We start from the raw sequence: 27,764 nt of genomic DNA, 5'->3' as shown, positions 1-27,764 counted from the left end.
TTATTATACTAATTCAATATTGTTGAATGAAAATGTAGTATTAAATGTAAAATATATTATTATTATGTTTGATCTATCCACTTCAAGACACAAACAATCTAACTTTACAATAATCCACAATCAATAATAAAAGCCAGCTAAAATCTAGTGATAGGGCAAGAATGAAAAAGGAAACGCAAAATTAATATGAGGGAACACAAAAATAATATAAATGTTCCCAAATCAGTTTTCTGATAAGTCTAACTTTAAAGTAACTCTTGTATGTAATGGGTCCTATCTATAAACTCTACAAGAGTTCTTCAGCCTAAATTGTCACATAATTATTAACATCCTAAAATGTTCATAAATAGGACCCTAAACATTCAAGAAGTACTTTTATGTTCTCTCTCTCTCTCTCTCTCTCTCTCTCTCTCTCTCTCTCTCCGTCCCCCTGATATGTTATGCTTAAACTCAGAATATTTGGCGTTGCTATGGTAACTGAATTTTTTTATTATTTTTTTATCAAATCTCATCAGATGAAAAATAAAGATGAAATTGTGAGAAGTGTACCTGGAGAACAGCAGCCAATAGGAGTCAAGCATTTGGTGATGTCCCTTGAGGGACGGTGGACAGCTCCTTTACACTCCCACCTCCATTTACACTCTTTGAACTGGGAGGTTTGTGATGTCATAAATGACATCATCAAATGCTTGATCATCAAAACATTGTCAGTGACCCTTCAGGGACTCCGTACTTACTCCTAGTTCATAGTCTGGGCTTTTTCTTGGTCCTCCTTTTTTTGACTCCACCTGAAAAGAAAAAAGAGAAAATATTAAACTATCTGTTGAATATTTTGATTCCTATTTATAATTTCACCAGACAGCATTTTGTATTATTATTTTAATTATTCAAAATTATTGAATTAAAATTTAGTGTTCAATGTAAAATATATTATTATTATGTTTGATCTATCCACTTCTAGACACAAACAATCTAACTTTACAATAATCCACAATCAATAATAAAAGCCAGCTAAAATCTAGTGATAGGGCAAGAATGAAAAAGGAAATGCAAAATTAATATGAGGGAACACAAAAATAATATAAATGTTCCCAAATCAGTTTTCTGATAAGTCTAACTTTAAAGTAACTCTTGTATGTAATGGGTCCTATCTATAAACTCTACAAGAGTTCTTCAGCATAAATTGTCACATAATAAATGACATCCTCAAATGTTTCCTTTAGTTTATTAATAGGACCCATTTCTCCCTGTAGTTCCCATCAAAGTTTGATCATGCCACGCAGACGCAGACGCAGACGAGCCTCTCGCCCCGTTCGCAGACGCAGGAGGACCTACAGGTCCTATGCTGGACGCAGACGTCGGAGATATGGCCGTCGCAGACGCTGAGTGTCCATTAAACTTGATGCATTTTTAACAAAATGCAGACATTTCATTTTTTTTCATCTACCAAAACATAAAGATTAATTGTGACATTGTCAAACACTGATAATACCAAGAATGTAAAACGTAATGCGAAAGTATTACGAGGGAACACAAAATATTCAGAGGTTTAAGAAAACATATTGTAAACTAACGTGAAAGTTTTCATCAAAACATTGTCAGTGACCCTTCAGGGACTCCGTACTTACTCCTAGTTCATAGTCTGGGCTTTTTCTTGGTCCTCCTATTTTTGACTCCACCTGAAAAGAAAAGAAAGAATATATTAAACTATTTCTTGAATATTTTGAGTCCTATTTATAATTTCACCAGACAGCATTTTGTATTATTATTATACTAATTCAATATTGTTGAATGAAAATGTAGTATTAAATGTAAAATATATTATTATTATGTTTGATCTATCCACTTCAAGACACAAACAATCTAACTTTACAATAATCCACAATCAATAATAAAAGCCAGCTAAAATCTAGTGATAGGGCAAGAATGAAAAAGGAAATGCAAAATTAATATGAGGGAACACAAAAATAATATAAATGTTCCCAAATCAGTTCTCTGATAAGTCTAACTTTAAAGTAACTCTTGTATGTAATGGGTCCTATCTATAAACTCTACAAGAGTTCTTCAGCATAAATTGTCACATAATTAATAACATCCTAAAATGTTCATAAATAGGACCCTTAACATTCAAGAAGTACTTTAATGTTCTCTCTCTCTCTCTCTCTCTCTCTCTCTCTCTCTCTCTCTCTCTCCGTCCCCCTGATATGTTATGCTTGAACTTAGAATATTTGGCGTTGCTATGGTAACTGAATTTTTTATTATTTTTTTTTATCAAATCTCGTCAGATGAAAAATAAAGATGAAATTGTGAGAAGTGTTCCTACAGAACGGCAGCCAATAGGAGTCAAGCATTTGGTGATGTCCCCTGAGGGACGGTGGACAGCTCCTTTACACTCCCACCTCCATTTACACTCTTTGAACTGGGAGGTTTGTGATGTCATAAATGACATCATCAAATTCTTGATCATCAAAACATTGTCAGTGACCCTTCAGGGACTCCGTACTTACTCCTAGTTCATAGTCTGGGCTTTTTCTTGGTCCTCCTATTTTTGACTCCACCTGAAAAGAAAAGAAAGAATATATTAAACTATTTCTTGAATATTTTGATTCCTATTCATAATTTCACCAGACAGCATTTTGTATTATTATTATACCAATTCAAAATTATTGAATCAAAATGTAGTATTAAAAGTAAAATATATTATTATTATGTTTGATCTATCCACTTCAAGACACAAACAATCTAACTTTACAATAATCCACAATCAATAATAAAAGCCAGCTAAAATCTAGTGATAGTGCAAGAATGAAAAAGGAAATGCAAAATTAATATGAGGGAACACAAAAATAATATAAATGTTCCCAAATCAGTTTTCTGATAAGTCTAACTTTAAAGTAACTCTTGTATGTAATGGGTCCTATCTATAAACTCTACAAGAGTTCTTCAGCATAAATTGTCACATAATAAATGACATCCTCAAATGTTTCCTCCAGTTTATTAATAGGACCCATTTCTCCCTGTAGTTCCCATCAAAGTTTGATCATGCCACGCAGACGCAGACGAGCCTCTCGCCCCGTTCGCAGACGCAGGAGGACTCTCAGGCCCCCTGCTGTACGCAGACGTCCGAGAGTTCAGCGTCACAGTCCTAAGTGTCCATTAAACTTGATGCATTTTTAACAAAATGCAGATATTTCATATTTTTTCATCAACCAAAACATAAAGATTAATTGTGACATTGTCAAACACTGACAATACCAAGAATGTAAAACGTAATGCAAAAGTATTTACGAGGGAACACAAAATATTCAGAGGTTTAACAAAACATGTTGTAAACGAACGTGAAAGTTTTCATCAAAACATTATCAGTGACCCTTCAGGGACTCCGTACTTACTCCTAGTTCATAGTCTGGGCTTTTTCTTGGTCCTCCTATTTTTGACTCCACCTGAAAAGAAAAGAAAGAATATATTAAACTATTTCTTGAATATTTTGAGTCCTATTTATAATTTCACCAGACAGCATTTTGTATTATTATTATACTAATTCAATATTGTTGAATGAAAATGTAGTATTAAATGTAAAATATATTGTTATTATGTTTGATCTATCCACTTCAAGACACAAACAATCTAACTTTACAATAATCCACAATCAATAATAAAAGCCAGCTAAAATCTAGTGATAGGGCAAGAATGAAAAAGGAAATGCAAAATTAATATGAGGGAACACAAAAATAATATAAATGTTCCCAAATCAGTTTTCTGATAAGTCTAACTTTAAAGTAACTCTTGTATGTAATGGGTCCTATCTATAAACTCTACAAGAGTTCTTCAGCCTAAATTGTCACATAATAAATGACATCCTCAAATGTTTCCTTTAGTTTATTAATAGGACCCATTTCTCCCTGTAGTTCCCATCAAAGTTTGATCATGCCACGCAGACGCAGACGCAGACGCAGACGAGCCTCTCGCCCCGTTCGCAGACGCAGGAGGACCTACAGGTCCTATGCTGGACGCAGACGTCGGCGATATGGCCGTCGCAGACGCTGAGTGTCCATTAAACTTGATGCATTTTTAACAAAATGCAGACATTTCATTTTTTTCATCAACCAAAACATAAATATTAATTGTGACATTGTCAAACACTGATAATACCAAGAATGTAAAACGTAATGCAAAAGTATTACGAGGGAACACAAAATATTCAGAGGTTTAACAAAACATATTGTAAAAGAACGTGAAAGTTTTCCTCAAAACATTATCAGTGACCCTTCAGGGACTCCGTACTTACTCCTAGTTCATAGTCTGGGCTTTTTCTTGGTCGTCCGATTTTTGACTCCACCTGAAAAGAAAAAAGAGAAAATATTAAAGTAACTTTGGTATGTTATGGTTCCTATTTATAAACTGTACAGGAGTTGTGCAACATAAACAATCACATAATTACTAACATCCTAAAATGTTCATAAATAGGACCCTTAACATTCAAGAAGTACTTTAATGTTCTCTCTCCCTCTCTCTCTCTCTCTCTCTCCGTCCCCCTGATATGTTATGCTGAAACTCAGAATATTTGGCGTTGCTATGGTAACTGAATTTTTGTATTTTTTTTTTTTATCAAATCTCGTCAGATGAAAAATAAAGATGAAATTGTGAGAAGTGTAGCTGGAGAACAGCAGCCAATAGGAGTCAAGCATTTGATGATGTCCCTTGAGGGACGGTGGACAGCTCCTTTACACTCCCACCTCCATTTACACTCTTTGAACTGGGAGGTTTGTGATGTCATAAATGACATCATCAAATGCTTGATCATCAAAACATTGTCAGTGACCCTTCAGGGACTCCGTACTTACTCCTAGTTCATAGTCTGGGCTTTTTCTTGGTCCTCCTATTTTTGACTCCACCTGAAAAGTAAAAAGAGAGAAAATATTAAAGTAACTTTGGTATGTTGTGGTTCCTATTTATAATTTCACCAGACTGCATTTTGTATTATTATTTTACTAATTCAATATTGTTGCATGCAAATTTAGTATTAAATGTAAAATATATTATTATTATGTTTGATCTATCCACTTCTAGACACAAACAATCTAACTTTACAATAATCCACAATCAATAATAAAAGCCAGCTAAAATCTAGTGATAGGGCAAGAATGAAAAAGGAAATGCAAAATTAATATGAGGGAACACAAAAATAATATAAATGTTCCCAAATCAGTTTTCTGATTAGTCTAACTTTAAAGTACCTCTTGTATGTAATGGGTCCTATCTATAAACTCTACAAGAGTTCTTCAGCATAAATTGTCACATAATAAAGGACATCCTCAAATGTTTCCTTTAGTTTATTAATAGGACCCATTTCTCCCTGTAGTTCCCATCAAAGTTTGATCATGCCACGCAGACGCAGACGCAGACGCAGACGAGCCTCTCGCCCCGTTCGCAGACGCAGGAGGACCTACAGGTCCTATGCTGGACGCAGACGTCGGCGATATGGCCGTCGCAGACGCTGAGTGTCCATTAAACTTGATGCATTTTTAACAAAATGCAGACATTTCATTTTTTTCATCAACCAAAACATAAAGATTAATTGTGACATTAACAGGAACGTGAAAATTTTCCTCAAAACATTGTCAGTGACCCTTCAGGGACTCCGTACTTACTCCTAGTTCATAGTCTGGGCTTTTTCTTGGTCCTCCTATTTTTGACTCCACCTGAAAAGAAAAGAAAGAATATATTAAACTATTTCTTGAATATTTTGATTCCTATTTATAATTTCACCAGACAGCATTTTGTATTATTATTATACTAATTCAATATTGTTGAATGAAAATTTAGTATTAAATGTAAAATATATTATTATTATGTTTGATCTATCCACTTCTAGACACAAACAATCTAACTTTACAATAATCCACAATCAATAATAAAAGCCAGCTAAAATCTAGTGATAGGGCAAGAATGAAAAAGGAAATGCAAAATTAATATGAGGGAACACAAAAATAATATAAATGTACCCAAATCAGTTTTCTGATAAGTCTAACTTTAAAGTAACTCTTGTATGTAATGTGTCCTATCTATAAACTCTACAAGAGTTCTTCAGCATAAATTGTCACGTAATAAATGACATCCTCAAATGTTTCCTCCAGTTTATTAATAGGACCCATTTCTCCCTGTAGTTCCCATCAAAGTTTGATCATGCCACGCAGACGCAGACGAGCCTCTCGCCCCGTTCGCAGACGCAGGAGGACTCTCAGGCCCCCTGCTGTACGCAGACGTCCGAGAGTTCAGCGTCACAGTCACTAAGTGTCCATTAAACTTGATGCATTTTTAACAAAATGCAGACATTTCATTTTTTTTCATCAACCAAAACATAAAGATTAATTGTGACATTGTCAAACACTGATAATACCAAGAATGTAAAACGTAATGCAAAAGTATTACGAGGGAACACAAAATATTCAGAGATTTAACAAAACATATTGTAAACGAACGTGAAAGTTTTCCTCAAAACATTATCAGTGACCCTTCAGGGACTCCGTACTTACTCCTAGTTCATAGTCTGGGCTTTTTCTTGGTCCTCCTATTTTTGACTCCACCTGAAAAGAAAAAAAAAAAGACAAAACATTAAAGTAACTTTGGTATGTTATGGTTCCTATTTATAAACTGTACAGGAGTTGTGCAACATAAACAATTACATAATTAATAACATCCTAAAATGTTCATAAATAGGACCCTTAACATTCAAGAAGTACTTTAATGTTCTCTCTCTCTCTCTCTCTCTCTCTCTCTCTCTCTCTCTCTCTCTCTCTCCGTCCCCCTGATATGTTATGCTTAAACTCAGATTATTTGGCGTTGCTATGGTAACTGAATGTTTTATTATTTTTGTATCAAATCTCGTCAGATGAAAAATAAAGATGAAATTGTGAGAAGTGTACCTGGAGAACAGCAGCCAATAGGAGTCAAGCATTTGATGATGTCCCCTGAGGGACGGTGGACAGCTCCTTTACACTCCCACCTCCATTTACACTCTTTGAACTGGGAGGTTTGTGATGTCATGAATGACATCATCAAATTCTTGATCATCAAAACATTGTCAGTGACCCTTCAGGGACTCCGTACTTACTCCTAGTTCATAGTCTGGGCTTTTTCTTGGTCCTCCTATTTTTGACTCCACCTGAACAGTAAAAAGAGAGAAAATATTAAAGTAACTTTGGTGTGTTATGGTTCCTATTTATAATTTCACCAGACTGCATTTTGTATTATTATTATACTAATTCAATATTGTTGAATGAAAATTTAGTATTAAATGTAAAATATATTATTATTATGTTTGATCTATCCACTTCAAGACACAAACAATCTAACTTTACAATAATCCACAATCAATAATAAAAGCCAGCTAAAATCTAGTGATAGGGCAAGAATGAAAAAGGAAATGCAAAATTAATATGAGGGAACACAAAAATAATATAAATGTTCCCAAATCAGTTTTCTGATAAGTCTAACTTTAAAGTAACTCTTGTATGTAATGGGTCCTATCTATAAACTCTACAAGAGTTCTTCAGCATAAATTGTCACGTATTTATTAACATACTAAAATGTTCATAAATAGGACCCTTAACATTCAAGAAGTACTTTAATGTTCTCTCTCTCTCTCTCTCTCTCTCTCTCTCTCTCTCTCTCTCTCCGTCCCCCTGATATGTTATGCTTGAACTCAGAATATTTGGCGTTGCTATGGTAACTGAATTTTTTTTTTTTTTTTTTTTTTTTTTTTTGTCAAATCTCGTCAGATGAAAAATAAAGATGAAATTGTGAGAAGTGTAGCTGCAGAACAGCAGCCAATAGGAGTCAAGCATTTGGTGATGTCCCCTGAGGGACGGTGGACAGCTCCTTTACACTCCCACCTCCACTTACACTCTTTGAACTGGGAGGTTTGTGATGTCATTAATGACATCATCAAATGCTTGATCATCAAAACATTGTCAGTGACCCTTCAGGGACTCCGTACTTACTCCTAGTTCATAGTCTGGGCTTTTTCTTGGTCCTCCTTTTTTTGACTCCACCTGAAAAGAAAAAAGAGAAAATATTAAACTATCTGTTGAATATTTTGATTCCTATTTATAATTTCACCAGACAGCATTTTGTATTATTATTAAACTAATTCAATATTGTTGAATGAAAATTTAGTATTAAATGTAAAATATATTATTATTATGTTTGATCTATCCACTTCTAGACACAAACAATCTAACTTTACAATAATTCACAATCAATAATAAAAGCCAGCTAAAATCTAGTGATAGGGCAAGAATGAAAAAGGAAATGCAAAATTAATATGAGGGAACACAAAAATAATATAAATGTTCCCAAATCAGTTTTCTGATAAGTCTAACTTTAAAGTAACTCTTGTATGTAATGGGTCCTATCTATAAACTCTACAAGAGTTCTTCAGCATAAATTGTCACATAATAAATGACATCCTCAAATGTTTCCTTTAGTTTATTAATAGGACCCATTTCTCCCTGTAGTTCCCATCAAAGTTTGATCATGCCACGCAGACGCAGACGAGCCTCTCGCCCCGTTCGCAGACGCAGGAGGACTCTCAGGCCCCCTGCTGTACGCAGACGTCCGAGAGTTCAGCGTCACAGTCACTAAGTGTCCATTAAACTTGATGCATTTTTAACAAAATGCAGACATTTCATTTTTTTCGTAAACCAAAACATAAAGATTAATTGTGACATTGTCAAACACTGATAATACCAAGAATGTAAAACGTAATGCAAAAGTATTACGAGGGAACACAAAATATTCAGAGGTTTAACAAAACATGTTGTAGACGAACGTGAAAGTTTTCATCAAAACATTATCAGTGACCCTTCAGGGACTCCGTACTTACTCCTAGTTCATAGTCTGGGCTTTTTCTTGGTCCTCCTATTTTTGACTCCACCTGAAAAGAAAAGAAAAAAGACAAAATATTAAAGTAACTTTGGTATGTTATGGTTCCTATTTATAAACTGTACAGGAGTTGTGCAACATAAACAATTACATAATTAATAACATCCTAAAATGTTCATAAATAGGACCCTTAACATTCAAGAAGTACTTTAATGTTCTCTCTCTCTCTCTCTCTCTATCTCTCTCTCTCTCTCTCTCTCTCTCTCTCCGTCCCCCTGATATGTTATGCTTAAACTCAGAATATTTGGCGTTGCTATGGTAACTGAATTTTTTATTATTTTTTTATCAAATCTCATCAGATGAAAAATAAAGATGAAATTGTGAGAAGTGTAGCTGGAGAACAGCAGCCAATAGGAGTCAAGCATTTGGTGATGTCCCCTGAGGGACGGTGGACAGCTCCTTTACACTCCCACCTCCATTTACACTCTTTGAACTGGGAGGTTTGTGATGTCATTAATGACATCATCAAATGCTTGATCATCAAAACATTGTCAGTGACCCTTCAGGGACTCCGTACTTACTCCTAGTTCATAGTCTGGGCTTTTTCTTGGTCCTCCTATTTTTGACTCCACCTGAAAAGTAAAAAGAGAGAAAATATTAAAGTAACTTTGGTGTGTTATGGTTCCTATTTATAATTTCACCAGACTGCATTTTGTATTATTATTATACTAATTCAATATTGTTGAATGAAAATGTAGTATTAAATATAAAATGTATTATTATGTATGATCTATCCACTTCTAGACACAAACAATCTAACTTTACAATAATCCACAATCAATAATAAAAGCCAGCTAAAATCTAGTGATAGGGCAAGAATGAAAAAGGAAACGCAAAATTAATATGAGGGAACACAAAAATAATATAAATGTTCCCAAATCAGTTTTCTGATAAGTCTAACTTTAAAGTAACTCTTGTATGTAATGGGTCCTATCTATAAACTCTACAAGAGTTCTTCAGCATAAATTGTCACATAATAAATGACATCCTCAAATGTTTCCTTTAGTTTATTAATAGGACCCATTTCTCCCTGTAGTTCCCATCAAAGTTTGATCATGCCACGCAGACGCAGACGCAGACGCAGACGAGCCTCTCGCCCCGTTCGCAGACGCAGGAGGACCTACAGGTCCTATGCTGGACGCAGACGTCGGCGATATGGCCGTCGCAGACGCTGAGTGTCCATTAAACTTGATGCATTTTTAACAAAATGCAGACATTTCATTTTTTTCATCAACCAAAACATAAAGATTAATTGTGACATTAACAGGAACGTGAAAGTTTTCCTCAAAACATTGTCAGTGACCCTTCAGGGACTCCGTACTTACTCCTGGTTCATAGTCTGGGCTTTTTCTTGGTCCTCCTATTTTTGACTCCACCTGAAAAGTAAAAAGAGAGAAAATATTAAAGTAACTTTGGTATGTTATGGTTCCTATTTATAAACTGTACAGGAGTTATGCAACATAAACAATCACATAATTATTAACATCCTAAAATGTTCATAAATAGGACCCTTAACATTCAAGAGGTACTTTAATATTCCCTCTGTCTCTCGTTCTCTCTGGCTCACTCTCTCTATCTCTTGTTCTCTCTGTCTCACTCTCTCTCTCGTTCTCTCTATCTCACTCTCTCTATCTCTTGTTCTCTCTGTCTCACTCTCTCTCTCGTTCTCTCTATCTCACTCTCTCTATCTCTTGTTCTCTCTATCTCGCTCTCTTGCTCTCTTTCTCTCGTTCTCGCTCTCTCGCTCTCTTTTTCTCGTTCTCTCTTGCTCTCTCTCTCTCTGTCTCTCTCTCTCTCTCTCCATCCCCCTATGTTATTTTTAACCGCAGAATATTTGGCATTGCTATGGTAACTGAATTGTGTTTTTTGGGGAGGGGGTTCTTGTTTTTGTTTTTTCAATCAATTCAGTTGTGTTGTGTGTGACATCATAGTCTTCAAAGAAACGGAATTAGCATTTTGGGCAAGTTGACAGCAGGTTGCTCGGCAACAGTATTTTGATCCTTCCATTCTTTGCATCGATCTTCCCAGTTTACACTCTCTGTCTTCTTCACACTGACACTTCTGGGGAGGCTTTGGTTCAGACGGTAGAGTGGGTTGAACAATAATCAGAAGGTTGGTGGTTCAATCCCCAGCTCCTCCTGTCCACATGCCTAAGTGTCCTTGAGCAAGACACTGAACCCTAAGTTGCTCCCGATGGTGTACCATCAGTGTGTGAATGTTCTCCTGATGGCAGCACCCTGCATGGTGATCTGTCTCATTAGTGTGTGAATGGAAAACCATGTTAAAGCGCTTTGAGACCAAAAGGTGATAAAACTATACAAGTACAGACCATTTACTTCAGTTTGTGAAAACTTCACCAATTCCTTGCAACGCATGACATCAACATTTGAGAATCGCAAAACAACGCACGCAATGGATGGACAAACACATTTTCAGAAAGAGATCCAGGAAGCCACAGTGGAGACATTTCGTCCACTGCACAATTCTTTTTTTGACAACATCACATCACAACAGATGACACCTTTGACTACAGGTAAACCCGATGACGACACCCAACAGCTGCTGGGGCAGCTCGTGTCCGACTCGATCGAAGTCATTTCAAAATCACTGGTGACCAAAATGACCACAACAAAAGTAGCCGGCGCTGACACGGCTCAGTCTGAAGACGAGGACGAACTGAGTCTTCACAGTTGCTTTTCAGATATGGTAGTCGAACCACCATTCCCCCCATTTTACAGATCAGGAATCTGACTCCCCTCTGCCGACCAAAGTAACCAAAGCTGACACGGCTCAGTCTGAAGAAGAGGACAAAATGAGTTTTCAAGGTTGCTCTTCAGATATGGTCGTCGGACCATCACCAGATGTCCCTGAGGTCGAGGTCATTGCACCTCTGACAACTGAGGCGGAAGCTTCTTCTACATCTGTGGAAAAACGTGAACAGAAAGCACCAGCGGAGACAGACCAATTCAAAAGCGCCGTGAGGACTCTTGTTCGGACGCTGGTCCTGCAGGTCGCTAGCAGGAGCCTCACTGAAACACAAATTGATGACATCAGTGCACGAGTGTTGGACAATGTCTGGGCTGATGTTCAGAGTGAAAATCTATATGTCCCGAGAAAAGTTAGTCGGCCTCGGCGAGTCTATTTACAAGGATCTTTGCACGAGGTTTCGCTCTCCACATACGGTGCTTCCTTACATCGAGTTGAACAACGAAGACACTTCCCTACTCGTTGTTCGTTCAGTCAGAAATCACCTGATGAACGCAAAATCGGAAGTACAATTCGAAACGTCCGTGAAGGTTGTTATGGATCAACTGATTACGCAAATCATGAGAGATGCGCACTCGAGACTCCTGTTGGAAAAAATCAATGCCGTTAGTTTGAGGCTTGTGACCAAACTCTTGGCAAAAATCGAGAGAAGAGATCTTTATATCTCCCCAAAAAAGTTTAAAAAGCTCAACAAGGCCATTTACAAGGACCTTAAAAATTATTTTATCTCCCCAGAAATTATTCTGCATTTATTGTACGTTAACGGTCCAGCAAGTGAAGAGATGATCAGTTTTATTATCAGACGGCTCCTGAGGGCCGAACAAAAGAAACCTGGTCCCGTCAGGAGATTGTTCTCAGCTGTGGGGGAAACCATCCGCAAGCCCTTCAGCTGCATGGCTGGGGTCGGCGTGCAGTAGGATGACTGTAGCGTTCAAACGAAGGCAACGAAGAGCTCAACCGGGAGGTTCCCTGCACGTGGGGATACTTCCTCCTCCTTGACCTGTTTGTGGGGGTTTTTTCTTCTGCTCCACTGGTTTCTACAGAACAGAGACCAGCGGAGCAGGACTTGAACCTGAATACGGGTCAGGATTTGAGCTCTCAGTTCATCTCAGTGGACAGCAGTGATGTCTACTTTGGTGATGTGGGTTTTCTCCGGGTGCTCCGGTTTCCTCCTCTCTCTAAACTAACCACTCATAATAATTTAGGAAATAGTCAAATACAAATGTAACTTTACAATTGAATTCCTGCTTATCTACTCTTGCATAAAAAAAGGTCAGAATGGACAGTTGTTTGAAGTTGTTTTGCAGCAGTGATTCTTCCTGTTGTTAAAAACAAAAACATCTCCATTGGCAGTAAACATGGTTGTATAACTCAGATCTATCACCCATTTCCTGTTTAAGAGACCATGAAAACCCTCTCGAGCTCCCTTTCTCCAATATCATGGCTTTATTTGTCACAAATCGCTCTAACAATAATATAAAATAAAAAAAATTACGTTCAACAAGTTTAAATTTCTATTTTTTGTTTCTGGTACTTTTGCTTATCCCCAAAAATGTTGCTCACCAGTTAACGTCACACCAAGTGTTTCTTTAAGCATTACACGACTTTTCCAGTCTTGTTGGCCCCTTCCCAACTTTTTAGAAAATGTTGCTCGCATGAAATTAAAAAAGAGGATGTTTTTTTTCATAAAACCATAAAATTTCTTAGTTTCAACATTTATATGTTGTTTTCAGACTAGTTTCCAATGGGCTTACAGGATTTACAAATTATCATAATTGTTTCTTATTTACATTTTATACGGCGTCCCAACTTTTAGAAAAACGGGGTTGTTGAACAAAGAGACTCAAAAAAAATGATTTCATTTCAAAATAGCGTAATTAATGGGATTGAACTGTGACGCTCAAAATGGCCACCACGGGCACACTGTTCGACAAAAACAAATTCCTTTGATGACTTTTCATCTCCGAGGTGTTAAGATAGGACAGACAAAATGTCAAGTCTGCAGGAGGAGTTCGTTAAAACAACACGTGCGAATCGCCAAAAATGGCGACTAAATTCAAAATGGCGGACTTCCTGTTAAGTTAAGGTCATGATGCCAAGAGACATTTTTGTGATACAACTGTCCAACTAATTTCGGGCATGTAGGTGAAACTAGGTGCCGGGGCTGCAGTTTAGGGGGCACTAGCGAGCCATTTGGCCACGCTCCCATGCAAAACACTTATCAGATGTATCGTCTCACCACGCCGGATGTATGTGCCACGTTTCGTGAGGTTTCACGCATCCTTTGACATCAAACATCAACTTCCTGTGTCACGGCGAAACATTAAAGTTTGACGCCCTTTGACAAAGTCGCACGAACTTCTCAATATATCATGATCAACGTATTAAGACTATTCTGACCCAAATTGATGTCGATGTGATCAACCAGCTCGACGTAGCATGTGAAAGTACGAAAAGTGTAATTTCCTGTTGCCAGCAGGTGGCAGTATGACTATGAGTGAATATTAATATTACCATACACGTGTCTTCAGGGACGGACATGTAATGTTTGGAGAAGGTCGGTCCATGGACATAAGATTTACAGCAATTTGTAGTTTCATGGTGAGATGGTCAAAATGGCCACCACGCCACGGGCACACCGATTGACGAAAACATATTTTTTTTAACAACTTTTAAGAGTGCACAGACAAATTTTGAAGTTGGTCCGACAAAATCTGTAGGAGTTTGTTAAATTACAAAATGTGTTAATTGCCCAATATTGTGACTGAATTCCAAATGGCGGACGTCATGTTAAGTTAAGGTCATCGTGCCAAGATACTTTTTTTTAGATGTAGGTATGATCTACATGTCCACCGTGCATGTAGGTAAATGTAGCCGCCCGGGCTGCAGTTTAGGGGGCGCTAGCGAGCCATTTGGCCACACACACTTGCGAAACCACTAATTTTTCGCCGGGAGAGACGTGTGTGCCAACTTTCACAAGTTTTGAAGTATGATAAAGTTGCCAAAAAGGCAATTTATTTTTAAGAACAATAAGTAACCAGTATAATTTCTTGCATTACAATATGGCTTTCACACCACCGGTGCTCTGGCCCTAATAAATACTGCACTTAAATACAGATACGCAGCAGTAAACAGCATCAGCTGCTCTCACTGAGGTAAAGAAAACTAATGAAAACATGAACTGCACTCCGCCGTCTCTGCAGGTGAGAACTACTGGGTGTTCGACGCCGAGATGCAGATCAGGGGGCCGGAGTCCATTCGGAGTTTGGGTCTGTCGGTGTCCAGGATCCAGGCGGCGCTGCGCTGGGGTCACGACTCCAACTACAACACCTACTTCTTCAAGTCGGGCAGCTACTGGAGGTTCAGCCCCAGTGAGAGCCGAGTGGAGTCCGTGTACTCGCGCAGCATGCAGGACTGGAGCGGCATCCCCGACGACGTGGACGCCGCCTTCAGGGACATCTACGGTACGGTCCGAAATCAGAAACTCAACAAGCGAGCAAAGTTCCTCGCCAGGTGTTGCAGACCCAAACTTACTGCATACATGTAGGTCTGGTAGGGAGTCGTTTCCAGTCGTTGTGTCCTCCTGGGCGTAGACCCCGGGTTCATTTGGAAACTCTTGGAGCAGCCTTTAACCAATCGGCATCGACCTCCATGTGCGTGAAAACTCCACCACTTCAACGATATTTAGAAAGTAGCTGAGCAAACGTTAATGTGAACAGGGTTTCCAGACTGTAGTCACAGTGAGAAGTAATCTGGTAACGCCAGACTCGTTATTTGTTTTCCCGGTACTTTTCATGCAGCCTTCGTACGGCCCTCAAACTTTATTATGAATAATCATCAAACACAGATCAAAAGGGTTTTATGTTTGTCTGATATCATGTTTCACAAGTTGCCAGATCATGTATGAAACACAAACCCCAAACTTCATGCAATCTTAGCCCAGCTGTCTGTACAACCTGGCAATTCCATAGACTAATTATTATTTTCAGATGGACCTCCAGAAAACTAATAAGAAGGAGTGACTTTAGCTAACAACACCGAGATAACTGATGGACACATTTTATTCACTTTGGATTTGATGAGAGAAGTTGAATGGGAGTCTATGGAGCCGGAGGCTTTTTGGAGCCGACCTCTAGTGGCACTCGCTGGTATTGCAGCTGAAGACACTTCTGGATCGGAACCATTTTATAGACCTGGAAGCTACGAACACTTTTATAAACAGTCTGCCGGTAGTATGGATGTTGGAACGCAAGGTTCATGTTGTCACGAACTCGCGGTGAGATTGCAGTTTGCAAACAACCAAATAACTCTTCCCCTCATCCAAGGGAGGTTTGCAAAAAACATTCAGCCCTCCATAGTTTAGTTTGTCTCTTCTGCTTGTTTGTTGTTAGTTTGACTCCTTTCAGCTTTTTATCTTGTTCAGCTGCTTCAGGTTTTTTCACTTGCTTATCGAACATCTGGCCAACAGACAGCAGATGAATATTAACTGTTTGTGGTGCAGATTCGTTTGCATTTTCCCAGAAGGAAATAAATGGTCGAAGTTGTGTGTTTTTCAGGCTACGCTCACTTCATCCGAGGACGACAATACTGGAAATTTGATCCCGTCGCCAAGAACTCTCTGGAGGGCTACCCGCGCTACATCGGCATGGATTTTTTTGGCTGCAGGAACGAGTGAGTTTTTACCTGCTGAGATTCCGATTTGTTTTTTTGGACAATGAAGAGGAGTTTTTGAAACACAGACGTTTTTACTGCGGATTCAGGAGGCCGAAACCATCTCCTTTAAAACTGTTTATGCTTCAATCAGTTCATTGATACTCAAATCAACTACATCTTCCTCTCAGGCAAACCGAGTCATGTTCCCTCAGACTCGCCACTTCCTGTGCAGCTATACTCATATTTGTTTTGCACATTTTTGTCACCCTGAGGCTGAGATCTGGCGTTAATGTTTGGTGATCCTGATGTGAACTGCAGCCTTTCTCTGAGCCTGAAGGTGAGACGTTGGTTCACAGACAGATCCAATGCAGACGGTCTCCCTCCCTGTAATCAGTGTTTTCCATTTCAGCTGGTTTGTTTTCATCGTGGATGGACTCGCTGATCCTCGAATGTTTGAAGAGTGACATCAAATGTTAAACCTGCAGCTGCAGCTGGAGGTGGCAGTGAGAGTTTGGTTTGAGTTCTGCAACTTTAAACCCAGAAATCCCTCAGCGTGAAGTCATCACACACAATTTTCATCTCTTTTTACAGACACGTTCACACCTGCAGTAGATTTACTGGCACTGACCATGAATCAGAACATATAAACAAAAGTCACACTATTTTAAGTCACTATTTTATTAACATAAAGGCTTTCAGGACAGTTTGACTAATCATGTTGTCTTGTCCTGCTCAGCTGTCGAAGCGTTTTGGGTTTCTCGTCCTGAGATCCTCAGTCTCGTCCGCAGTGTCGTGTCTCAAACAGTTTCCTCTCAAATTTGACCTAAAATTGACCAAAAAGGTGTCAGAAAAAAATGCTAATGAATGTGCATTTCCATCCACTGGTGTTATGTGACTGTTAGAATTTGGGTGCATTGATATGAGCAGTTGCACAAATTTTCCAGTCAGATTCCATCAAACTGTTGCAGAAGAAAAGGGACCAAAGTATTACCGCCTGAATTCATGTTTGTTTCATACATATAGATCATACTCATTAGGTTTAGGAAACATGTGAATTTTTTGAGGAAGGTTGCAGTCTGCTAGGACCTGAATCATGTTTACTTTTGTCTTGTTTCCATTGCACTTTATTTAATTTACTTCTTATCAATTCACCAACTCGTCCAAATCAGCTTAGTGTAAAAACTCTGCATGTATATTTTGAACTGAACTCCTGCATAAAAACAGATGTACGGAAATGCACTTAATGAATGAAACAAAGAGACCAATATTGACAAAAAAATAAAACATTCGGTTTCTTGCTCTTCCAAATGAAAATCAAACCCAGACGCAGCTCCAACAGCTCAACTTTTGCTATGAACAAAAGTAGCCGCAACAAAATGCAGCCAAAATAGTTTGAATGAATACAGTTTCGCTTCCAGGCAGGAAGAAATCAGTGTCCATAACATATAAACAAAAAAAACTGTAAATACTTCACAAGGATTCGGAACACAGTGGAATTCTCTCTTTTTGGAATATTTTGTTAATTACTTTTAATTCATTTCTGTGCCCAGATTTTCTCTTCATTAGGTACAGAAGCCTCAAACTAACTCGGATGACGAGTTCGTCTTCCAGAACGTCAACATGTGAACATGATGACATTTTGTGATTATTGGTCATTTCAGTTTGTTTTAAACGTCCACACACTGCTGTTTAAGAGAAATGTTGCGTTAACTTTTCATACTAAGACTAATTAAGCAAATATAAAAGGTTTCAGTCAGTAAGAAGGACAGATTCTCTCAGTCTTTGTGATTGAGGATTATTGTGTGACTTTTACATATTATGTCATCTACTTTGTCTCCTTGACATAACGAAAAGAAATGCATTGTTCTCATGAGTAAAAGGTGTTTTTGATGTCACTCTTCTGACATGAAGGTGTGAAGCTCTGGAGTTGTGAATAATCCCTCACAAGTAAACAGTCCTCCGCTGCAGGAGAAGCTGCAGGGCGCCATCTGCAGTGCAACAGCGCCCTCTGCCGGAGAAGCGACCTCACACTCTGATGAAGTCATGTCTGTAACGTGGCGCTCTGTTCTGTGGATCGGTGAGACGTTCAGGGACAGCAGCTGCTGTGAAGGTCAGCGGTTTTCAACCTGCTCAGTTCCTCCCAGAAAACACAACCAAACTTTGACTCTGACCTCATTTTCACTTTTTTTTTTCACTTTCACTGAAATATGGTTTCAGGTGTTTATCACATAGACTAAAAGCTGTACGGCAGTGATGGTACGTATAATCTGGGAACTCTTGTGTATTTCCAGTTTTTATTACTTTATACTTCTGCTCTGCTACATTTCAGAGGCAAATATTTTGTACTTTGCTCCACCACATTCATAATATTTGTATTAATAACATGAATGAGATAATACAATCAGCTGAGCATCAATTAACTTCCCAATGTTACTTCACAAATAGACAGTTTTGTCTTTAATTGAATACCTATTTGGCCACCATCCACACAGTGCTGCTGTAAACGTGTTCTTTGTGCCTTTTAAAAAGAAGAAAAAAAAGAGGTGAAATCATTCAATGTTTCACCAAAAAAAAAAATAACCCAAGGATTTTTACAATTTATATAAATTTGTGGATCAGCACTTTTGGTTTTTTTATTTCCTTTCATCACCTCTCATCTTTCAAAACTTGCTTTTAATCTTTTGGAGAGCCTAAACTTTAGTTTTGGAACCACTGGACTAAATTACCAAAATATGCATGAAGCTGTTAAAACTCAAACCTCAAGCAGCAGCAGCAGTAAAATGCTCATCAAGGAAATGACACATTAGTAACAACAGTATTTTGAGTTCAGGCCTATTGGCTGTTTTTTTATATATAAAGGATCTGAATACCTTCCACCACTGCTGAAAGTAAAAGCATCTCAAGGATGTGACAACGTTACGACTTCAGGGCTCCAGGTTGAGAACCATGTGTTCATTCTTTCAGTGCAGGACGCTGACAAGTCACAACAGTTTTCATCACTCCGACTGTGTTGTTGTTGTTGTTTTCCAAGTCATTTCAAGTGTTAACTAGTGAACTGTGCTTTGAAAACATATTTATACAAAAATAACTGAGCAAAAGTTTCTTGTACATACATGTCTTTGTTTATTATCTTTTTCAATCATATATAGCCTCTACTCTGGACATTGAAATGTGTATTTTTGTGTATTTGTTTCTGCTTTTTTAAGTCACATATAATAAATTCATAATCTTTTTAGCAAACTCTGCTGCCTTCGGAGCCATTAAAGCTGATTAACCGCAGAAACTGATGCAAGGACACTTAAAAAACACCCAGTTTATGAATAATTAATTTTAAAAAATGCGTAGTTTGTACAAATTGAAAGAACCTAACTGTTAGCTAGGAAACATGGAGGATTTTAACAAAACTCTAAATTAACATTTGAGACAAATTTGAATAGTTTAAGATTTTAAATAAATGTTAACTGTTTATATATTAAAAACATCATTTATTAGACTTCAAATAGCCGACTTTCCTACAAAGTAAACACTATTTGGCAGAAAAAACATTGATCTATGCTGGTATAGAATAATGTGCCACTTCTTAAAAAACTTTTTTACGTAAAGATTTGATGTAACAATTGTCTTTTATTAAATGAATCATTTAGGATTTAACAATTACAAATATTTAAATATAGATGATACTGAATTTAATGAAATGGGCTTTCAAGAATGAATTCTGAGGATTTTTTTTTTTATGGTATATCTTTCAAAAATGGATATAAATTTTGATATCAATAAATTGTCAGGCACAATTTTAGTTTAAATAATAGTACTTACTTTTTACATTTTATCTTATTTATCTATCGTTTGTTATTACTATTATTTTGATCTATTTTTTTTAGCCCAAAGACATGTTATACATGTAACTTTAAATATTTGTTAAGCACAAGCAAAACTTTTACCAAATATATCCCACTGTAAGATTGTTTGTAAAAAAAAAATTTTAAAAATAGGAAGCTATAATACTGAGATTAAATGAAAAAGTAATTTATTAATTACATTTCATGTATCCCTAATATAATTTAATGGCTTTAAGATTAATGTTGTAAGAGTTTGCAGAGTTTGTGGGGTGGATGGTGTTAATTGATGACTGAATCTGATTGGCAGGTGCGGGGAAGGGGGCGGGGCCTTTGCGGTTCATTCAGGGATTCATGAGTGACAGGGAGGCAGCATGCAGCAGCAGAAATGGCTCACAACTTCGCTCAGGAGTATTTTCAGATTCCTGTAGTGACCCGAACCTACACGACTGCCTGCGTCATCACCACCGCCGCTGTGGTAAGAAACACAAACAATTCAGAAGACAAATATACTTGTTTAACTCTATAAACTCCAAGATTACAGGAAACTACTATATAGAGTCTAGACAGTCTGTTGATGCAAACTAGACCTGATGCTTGTAGTTGTTTTTGTCCTCTTTCCTTGCGTGATGTTAAGTGTTCTCATTAATTCTAAAACTATTGCAGCAGTGTTTAATCATTGGTGACATGTGCGCTGAAACTTTTCTGCTGTCGTCACACGCCCACTTGTCACTGATTGGTCCGCCCTGCCAAATTTTAGCCTAAACAGAACTTCCAGAATATAATCAGATTACGATTGAAACAGTGAGCAGCAGTCTGGTGGAGATATGTTTGCACTTGAATTATAATGCAGCATTTGCAGAGTAGTCGGAAAGAAGTCTTCTCTGCAGAAGAGCAAATTAATGTCCACAATGATAATCTATCACATTGTAATCTTTTTAATCTTTTGCATGTTTTCAAGTTCACTGCTTTATGTCCCTGTGTGTGTGTGTATTTGTGTGTTGTGCACTGCCTGTGCATAGTTACTATTTGAATCATTAAAATGAAGGTGTAATTTGTAAAAAGAAAATGAAATCCTATCCTGTAATACCACTTGGTAAAGTAGGAGGAGCTAGTGAGTGACTACAGCGCCAAGTCTGATGGGGGGATAGATTTAGGTGCAACACTGGCTCTCAGAGTTTCCACAGTTTTGTAGAATTAGACATGAAAGACATTTGGGTGGTGCAGTGGTTAGCATTGTCGCCTCACAGCAAAAAGGTTCCGGGTTCAAATCCGGTCCTGGGCCTTTCTGTGCAGAGTTTGCATGTTCTCCCTGTGCTTGCGTGGGTTCTCTCCGGGTTCTCCGGCTTCCTCCCATCATCCAAAAACATGCACCTCAGGTCAGGTTACCTGGCGCCGCGCTAGTGGCAGCCTGCTGCAGCAGCTCCCCCCCGAGAGCCCCCCTGCTGTAGTGAAGACATTTCCCCTCGGGATTAATAAGAGTGAAATAAAATTTAAAAAAAATAAATGAAGCCGTTGAAATGTAATTTGATGAGAGTGAATGCAGTGGTCGATGTGTTGGCCCAAAGAGTCGTTAAACTGTCAGTGGAAAAGTAGGAAATAAAAGCAGCTGATCTGTTTACCTGTGAATTCAGTTTGATCAAAAAAAAACAAGTGATGGAACGTTTAAAAACTGAGATAAAAGCAGTTAAAAAAAAAATAAATGGTTATAAATTGTATTTGAAGTGGAAGCAGGAGATGATGTTGTGGTGCTGACGCAGTGGAAATACTGGTTGTTGACCCGTGTGTGACAGCAGTTGAAATGAACGGCTCTTGTTAAAGTTTAAGCTCTGAAAGCAGTGAAATTTATGTAACATGTAAAAACAGCTGGAGTGTCAGTGAGCAACAAAAGGACTTAAAATTTGTAAAAACAAGTTAAAGCAGCTGAAGTGTCAGTTAAAGTAACAAAAGGACTTGAAATTTCAATGGTTTAAACTGTCAGTTTAAGAGCTACAGATACATTTTCAGAATTAAAAGCAATGAAAGTAGTTGATTTAAACCAAAAAGGTGTCAAAAGAAAATGCAAATGAATGTGCATTTCCATCCGCTGCTGTTATGTGATTATCAGGATTTGGGTGCATTGATATGAGCAGTTGCACAAATTTTACAGTCAGATTCCATCAAACTGTTGCAGAAGAAAAGGGACCAAAGCATTACTGCCTGAATTCATGTTTTGATTCATACATATGAACCTATTAGGTTTAACAAACATCATCAATCCAATAAACGTTATATAAATTATCCAAAAACAATTACACTCCATGAATTTTCTTCACTTTATCTGAAACCGTGTTATTTTTTAGCAACTTGAGGTCATCAGCCCCTTTCAGCTCTACTTCAACCCGGACCTCATCATCAGGAGATACCAGGTAACATTCAGCAGCTTTAAAAGACTGGCCACGCGATCGGTCCGTGTTTCATCATATTTACACTCTTTCCTCTCCGTCTTCGTCAGATATGGCGCCTGATCACCAGCTTCCTCTTCTTCGGTTCTTTTGGATTCAGTTTCCTGTTCAACATCATCTTTCTGTATCTTTTATCACAGCGTTTCCTCGAGCTTTTACTCAGAATAGGTATCTCTGGTTTTCACAACCATGAACTGCAACAGCATCATTATTATCACTGGAGGAAATCTTTAACTGAAGTTAGATACCGATACTGCCGGATGCTGGAGGAAGGCTGCTTCCGGGGACGGACGGCGGATTTTGTTTTCATGTTCCTGTTTGGTGGAGTCGTGATGACTGTATCCTTTAAAATGTTTATAGCAAACAAACTCCCACTGTTGTGACATTTTTAACAAATTATTCAAAGCATCAGTTCACACAAATGACAAAAATACAGTTTGTCACATTGAGCTACTTTTTTACAAATTTAATAAAATTGGAAGTTTAGATTTTGAACACGTTTGTAGATATATAAAAAAAACCTCTGCTTTGAATAATATTTATTCTTTTATTTAGTTGTTTTACGTTCTTAGAAAATCTTCAAATAACATCAATGCCTCTTTCCTCTTTGAAACTCTGTGACTACTTGAACATTTTTGATTTCAGATGTCTCCTCATCAGAAAGATCATTTTTAGTACGTCTGTTGTTGACTTTATGTCTCCACATCACTCCTGAGAGTCGCCTCTTAGACCAGGATTGCTTGACCTCTAAACTAGTTGTGAAATCTTCTTGCAGACTCGTGCCTGAAACTCTTTTGCACATAGATCATCGTTTTCAGTGAAGCTCAAACAAACAAGAGGAGCCACTTTGACCAAAACACATGTTTGAGTGAGGAACCACCAGCTACCAGTTTATCCCTGTGACTCTGAAAACAACAGAACTGGAACGGCACTTCAAAGAAAAGTTAAGAATTTATTAATTTATCCGCCAACTATTTTCTCAATTAACCAAGTAGTTATTTTGTCTGTAAAACGGATAAAGTACTTTGTAAAATAAAAAAAAACGGCAGCATTTTCTAAATCCCACAAACACAGCTTTATATCGTTATTTTTTCTATCCTACTTTAAAACAAAAAGATAATCCTCTATCACGTTTAACAAAAAAGAAACCATCACAACTAAGAAGAAAGAAGTTGTTTTACTTATTAAAAAAAAAATACGCGATTAAAAGATTATCAAAATGTTCACAAATATTTATTAATTTAATTGTTTCAGTTTTCAAAAAACGGTTCACAATAGATTCGGCATATTATTTAGGATATTCTAGAAACTATTTCTTAATTCTGAAAAAAAACGGTGAATGGAGCAGAAGTGCTCAGTCTTTATAAAACGGTGTAAAACAACTACATTACAACAGTACAATCATATCTTGAGCAAAATGTACTTCAAGTATAAAAAGTAAAAGTACTCATTCTGCTGTAAAATGTCCCTTGTGACAGATATAAAACTCTATATGACTACATTGTCAATACTGATGAATCAGTATTTAAATGACATTTTACTGTTTTAAGGATTTTATAAACAAGTAGTTAAATTCGACCAGGGTTCCCAAAGTAGGGTTTGAGCCCCCCAAAAAGGTCCAAAAGAAAAATCTAATTTCAATACAAATAAAACCAAAAACGATCAAACTTTCTCTGCATGTTGCCTACTACAGGATCTGCTGATGAACTGTGTTGTTTTGAAATGTAAAGAGGAAACTGATGTTTTAAAGTGGAAACATTAGAAGCTGTAGCTTCTCCTCAGCTGGCTGATAAACATCTCCTCTTTGGTTAGGTTAGGTTAGGTAGTTACTTTATTAATCCCCGAGGGGAAATTTTTTCGCTACAGCAGCATACAGAAGCAATAAGATAATAATAGAAAAGCAATAAAATAGCAGTAATAAATATAAATTGCACAGTATATACAGTACAGTATATATATATATATATTATATATGGGGTTGTTGTCTGGATGATGAGGGGTCATTTTTCTGTCTAAATTAGGACGTCTTCGGGCTGAAAGCTACTGAACGCGCAGCTCATCTTTTTTTTGATGATGCTCAACAGTCTGCAGCCAGAAGCTCTGGTTCACGTTCCTGGTTAATGATATGGTCCTGGACCGGTTTACCATCGAGGCTGTTGTGAAACGGTCAACGTGCAGGTTTATGGGATTTTTTTTCCGGAGCTGCGTTTCATGTTTCATGGACAGTTTTAAATGCAAGTATATGAGGACAAACTCTGCTGTACTAGTTTATCTGCTGTACACATGTGTAATCACACGCTAGCACGCTTAGCTGGAATGAAGGGAATGTCATGAGTTGTTTTTTCGTGTACAGGGTTTCACCTTCATTAAAGAATAACATCAGGTCTCATAAAACGTCTGCAGATATCAGAGAAAAACATGTTGAATATGAGTCAGAACTGGAACAAATACTCACATTTCACAGATCTGCATCATGCTATCAGTTGCTGATTGATTATTGTACAGCACTTTATGTTTTAGTGTTTGGATATCAAAATATTCCTGGAGCCTCGAGTGTCTCGGTGGCAAAAGTCAAACAAGGTTATCTGATTAAAATGAAAATTGCATTCTGCAGAGAAATAACAATGAAATGAAATTGTATGACTAAAGATAAGTCATGATAAAATAATGACATAGATGGCGCTGTTTGCATCGCGCACATCCAATCACATTGACTTTTTTTTTTTTTTTTGTGACAATTTGTAATTTTCATAAATCAACAACGAGGGATGGGATGTGTCGGACTTCTCTCTCACCATTTTTTTTGTTTGTTTTACCCCCAGACTGTATATAGAATTGGACGTAGCTTGCGGTTCTGAAAAAAGAGGCCGATGCCTTCAGCTGCAATACCAGCGAGTGCCACTAGAGGTCGGCTCCAAAAAGCCTCCGGCTCCATAGACTCCCATTCAACTTCTCTCATCAAATCCAAAGTGAATAAAATGTGTCCATCAGTTATCTCGGTGTTGTTAGCTAAAGTCACTCCTTCTTATTAGTTTTCTGGAGGTCCATCTGAAAATAATCCCTCATTCATTAGAAAAGAAGATTCAAGAAGACCTGTTTTGGGGGGCGTGTCTGTTTGATTGACAGGCCTGTGGTGCAGTCAGGTTACAGCTATCGGTGGGCGGGACGTAGTATCGTCAGGTTTCCGATCAGATCGGTCAGATCCACCACTGGCTCCTCCCCCAGCTCGTCCAAATATGGTCACTTCCTGCTCCAAACCGCTCTGAACTAGCAAAGATGGTGACGGACAGAATCTGAACTGGAGGATTCATAACGTTCACAAACCAACGGGCGACGTCACCGCTGGTTCTGATTGGTCTGCACCTTCCTCCAGCTCAAACCATATTTTAAGCTATTCAGTGAGTTTAACTGCGGGTGTCTTGATTTTTACTGATTTTACAAGCATTTAGTTGGATTTAACCTGAAACCCTGCAGCTGTTCGGTGTCTTCGTCAACATCTTCTTCCTGGGTCAGGCCTTCATCATCATGCTGGTGTACGTGTGGAGTAGAAGACATCCGCTCGTGCGCATGAACTTCTTTGGCCTTGTGAACTTCCAGGCCCCGTTTCTTCCCTGGGTCCTCACCACCTTCTCACTGCTGCTCGGGAACTCCATTGTGATTGACCTCCTCGGTAAGAAACATTTAACCAGAATCTGATATCATCAGACTCTGGTCTGCTCAGATATTTGACTTGTGTAACGTCAGTTTAAGAGGAATGAATCGGAGGAAAAAATAAAGATAAAACCTGCAATATGACCCGTTTAACTATTCAAATCACAGTTGGTCTTTTTTGTGCAATAAGAGTTTTAGAAGTTCGAGTCCAATTTTCAGTAAATAAGTTATATAGAATTTGGTTAATTCAGCTAAAGTAGTGCAAATGTCTTCTTAATGGACTGTTCAGTAATCAGGAAAGAATAAGGCTGGTTTTACTCTATATTTAGTGTTGGGAACACAACCCATTAAAGTGTTATTCCATGTCAGCGATTTCTGACTCCCCAACTCTTCCTGTGGCTCTTAGCCCTTCTAGAAGAAAATCTTTTAAAATGGAGAGTTTGATTTGTGTTAAAGGTTCAGTATTTTCCTAAAACAGAAGGTCACTTCATCATTTATCAAACAGACAAAAGGACGTTTGTTTGTTGGGGACTATTTTCAGAGGCGGCTCGAACCACAGTTGGAGCTCTATTGAGTGTTTCTGGCAGCCGGCTCATTGTAATGGTGAAAGTGGGTGAAAGTGGGTGGAACTGGGTGAAAAGCCAGTCCAGTAGTCTGACTCACTTATTCGTTTTTGGACAACAACACAGCTCTGTGGCATAAAGGAGTAAGATGTCAGGCTTTAGCGACACATGACATGTGTTCCTAGTATGCATTCAGTGTTTTCTCTTGGGATTTGTTGATTAGAAGAAGTATATAAAATATAGCAAGGTATTTTTGTTTCTTTATTATGCAAACAAAAAAAATGTTTGAGAGCAAATTTCTCGCACTGCATTAAAAAAAAATGAAGTTTGTAAGTAAAAATGTATGAACTGACAATAAAATTATTTGCATTTAGTTGCAAATCAAAAACTTTTGGTTGCAAAGAGCAAAAATTGGACGCTGACCTCGATGTGGGCCAACAAGCAGTCGTCTGCTGTCAGAAGGAGTGAGGTGTGTCTACAGACACTGTGGCTCCAAGTCAAGCCACCGATAGAAACATTTGTCTCCTCCGCCAACTTATGTCCCGCCCACCACATCCAACTCAACTCGCAACCAAAAGGTTTTGATTCGCAGCCAAAAAGTCTAGTTTCAGAAGCAAAATTCTGAATCCTGTCTAAAAACCTAACAAAACTAGAAGAGCAAACTCGTTTGCAATGCAAATCATATTATTCTGATTTCATGTTTTTACTTAGTGCGAGGATTTTGTTCTCAAAACTGTTTTTTGGGGTTGGTTTTTTTTTTGCTTGTATAATAAAGACACAAAAGTACCTTCAGAGTTTCGTCTGTAAGCGTGAACTAATAAAAACGGAACATTTATACTCTGAGGTGATCCAGCAATGTGACGTTTGTCTTTTATATGAGTGTGATGTGTAACGGGTTTCCTCCC

At 37.8% G+C, this 27,764-nt stretch overlaps 1 protein-coding gene across 1 annotated transcript in view; it reads left to right on the top strand.

Moving 5' to 3' along the window:
* Positions 1-27,764, top strand: part of LOC138210300 (stromelysin-3-like) — a 75,154-nt gene that overhangs the window by 43,645 nt on the left and 3,745 nt on the right. The window contains 9 exon segments of the mRNA XM_069169365.1: positions 14,916-15,176; positions 16,269-16,383; positions 16,452-16,494; positions 16,496-16,567; positions 20,575-20,679; positions 22,544-22,609; positions 22,696-22,769; positions 22,890-22,983; positions 26,120-26,315. Coding sequence (XP_069025466.1) covers positions 14,916-15,176; positions 16,269-16,383; positions 16,452-16,494; positions 16,496-16,567; positions 20,575-20,679; positions 22,544-22,609; positions 22,696-22,769; positions 22,890-22,983; positions 26,120-26,315 — 1,026 coding nt within the window.

The sequence above is a fragment of the Embiotoca jacksoni genome, unplaced genomic scaffold (assembly GCF_022577435.1).
Source record: "Embiotoca jacksoni isolate LCO1_2020_lvr unplaced genomic scaffold, fEmbJac1.0.p SCAF_44, whole genome shotgun sequence".
NCBI lineage: Eukaryota > Metazoa > Chordata > Actinopteri > Embiotocidae > Embiotoca > Embiotoca jacksoni.
The sequence above is the reverse complement of the archived record's forward strand: the minus strand, read 5'-3'. Positions and strand labels throughout refer to the sequence as shown.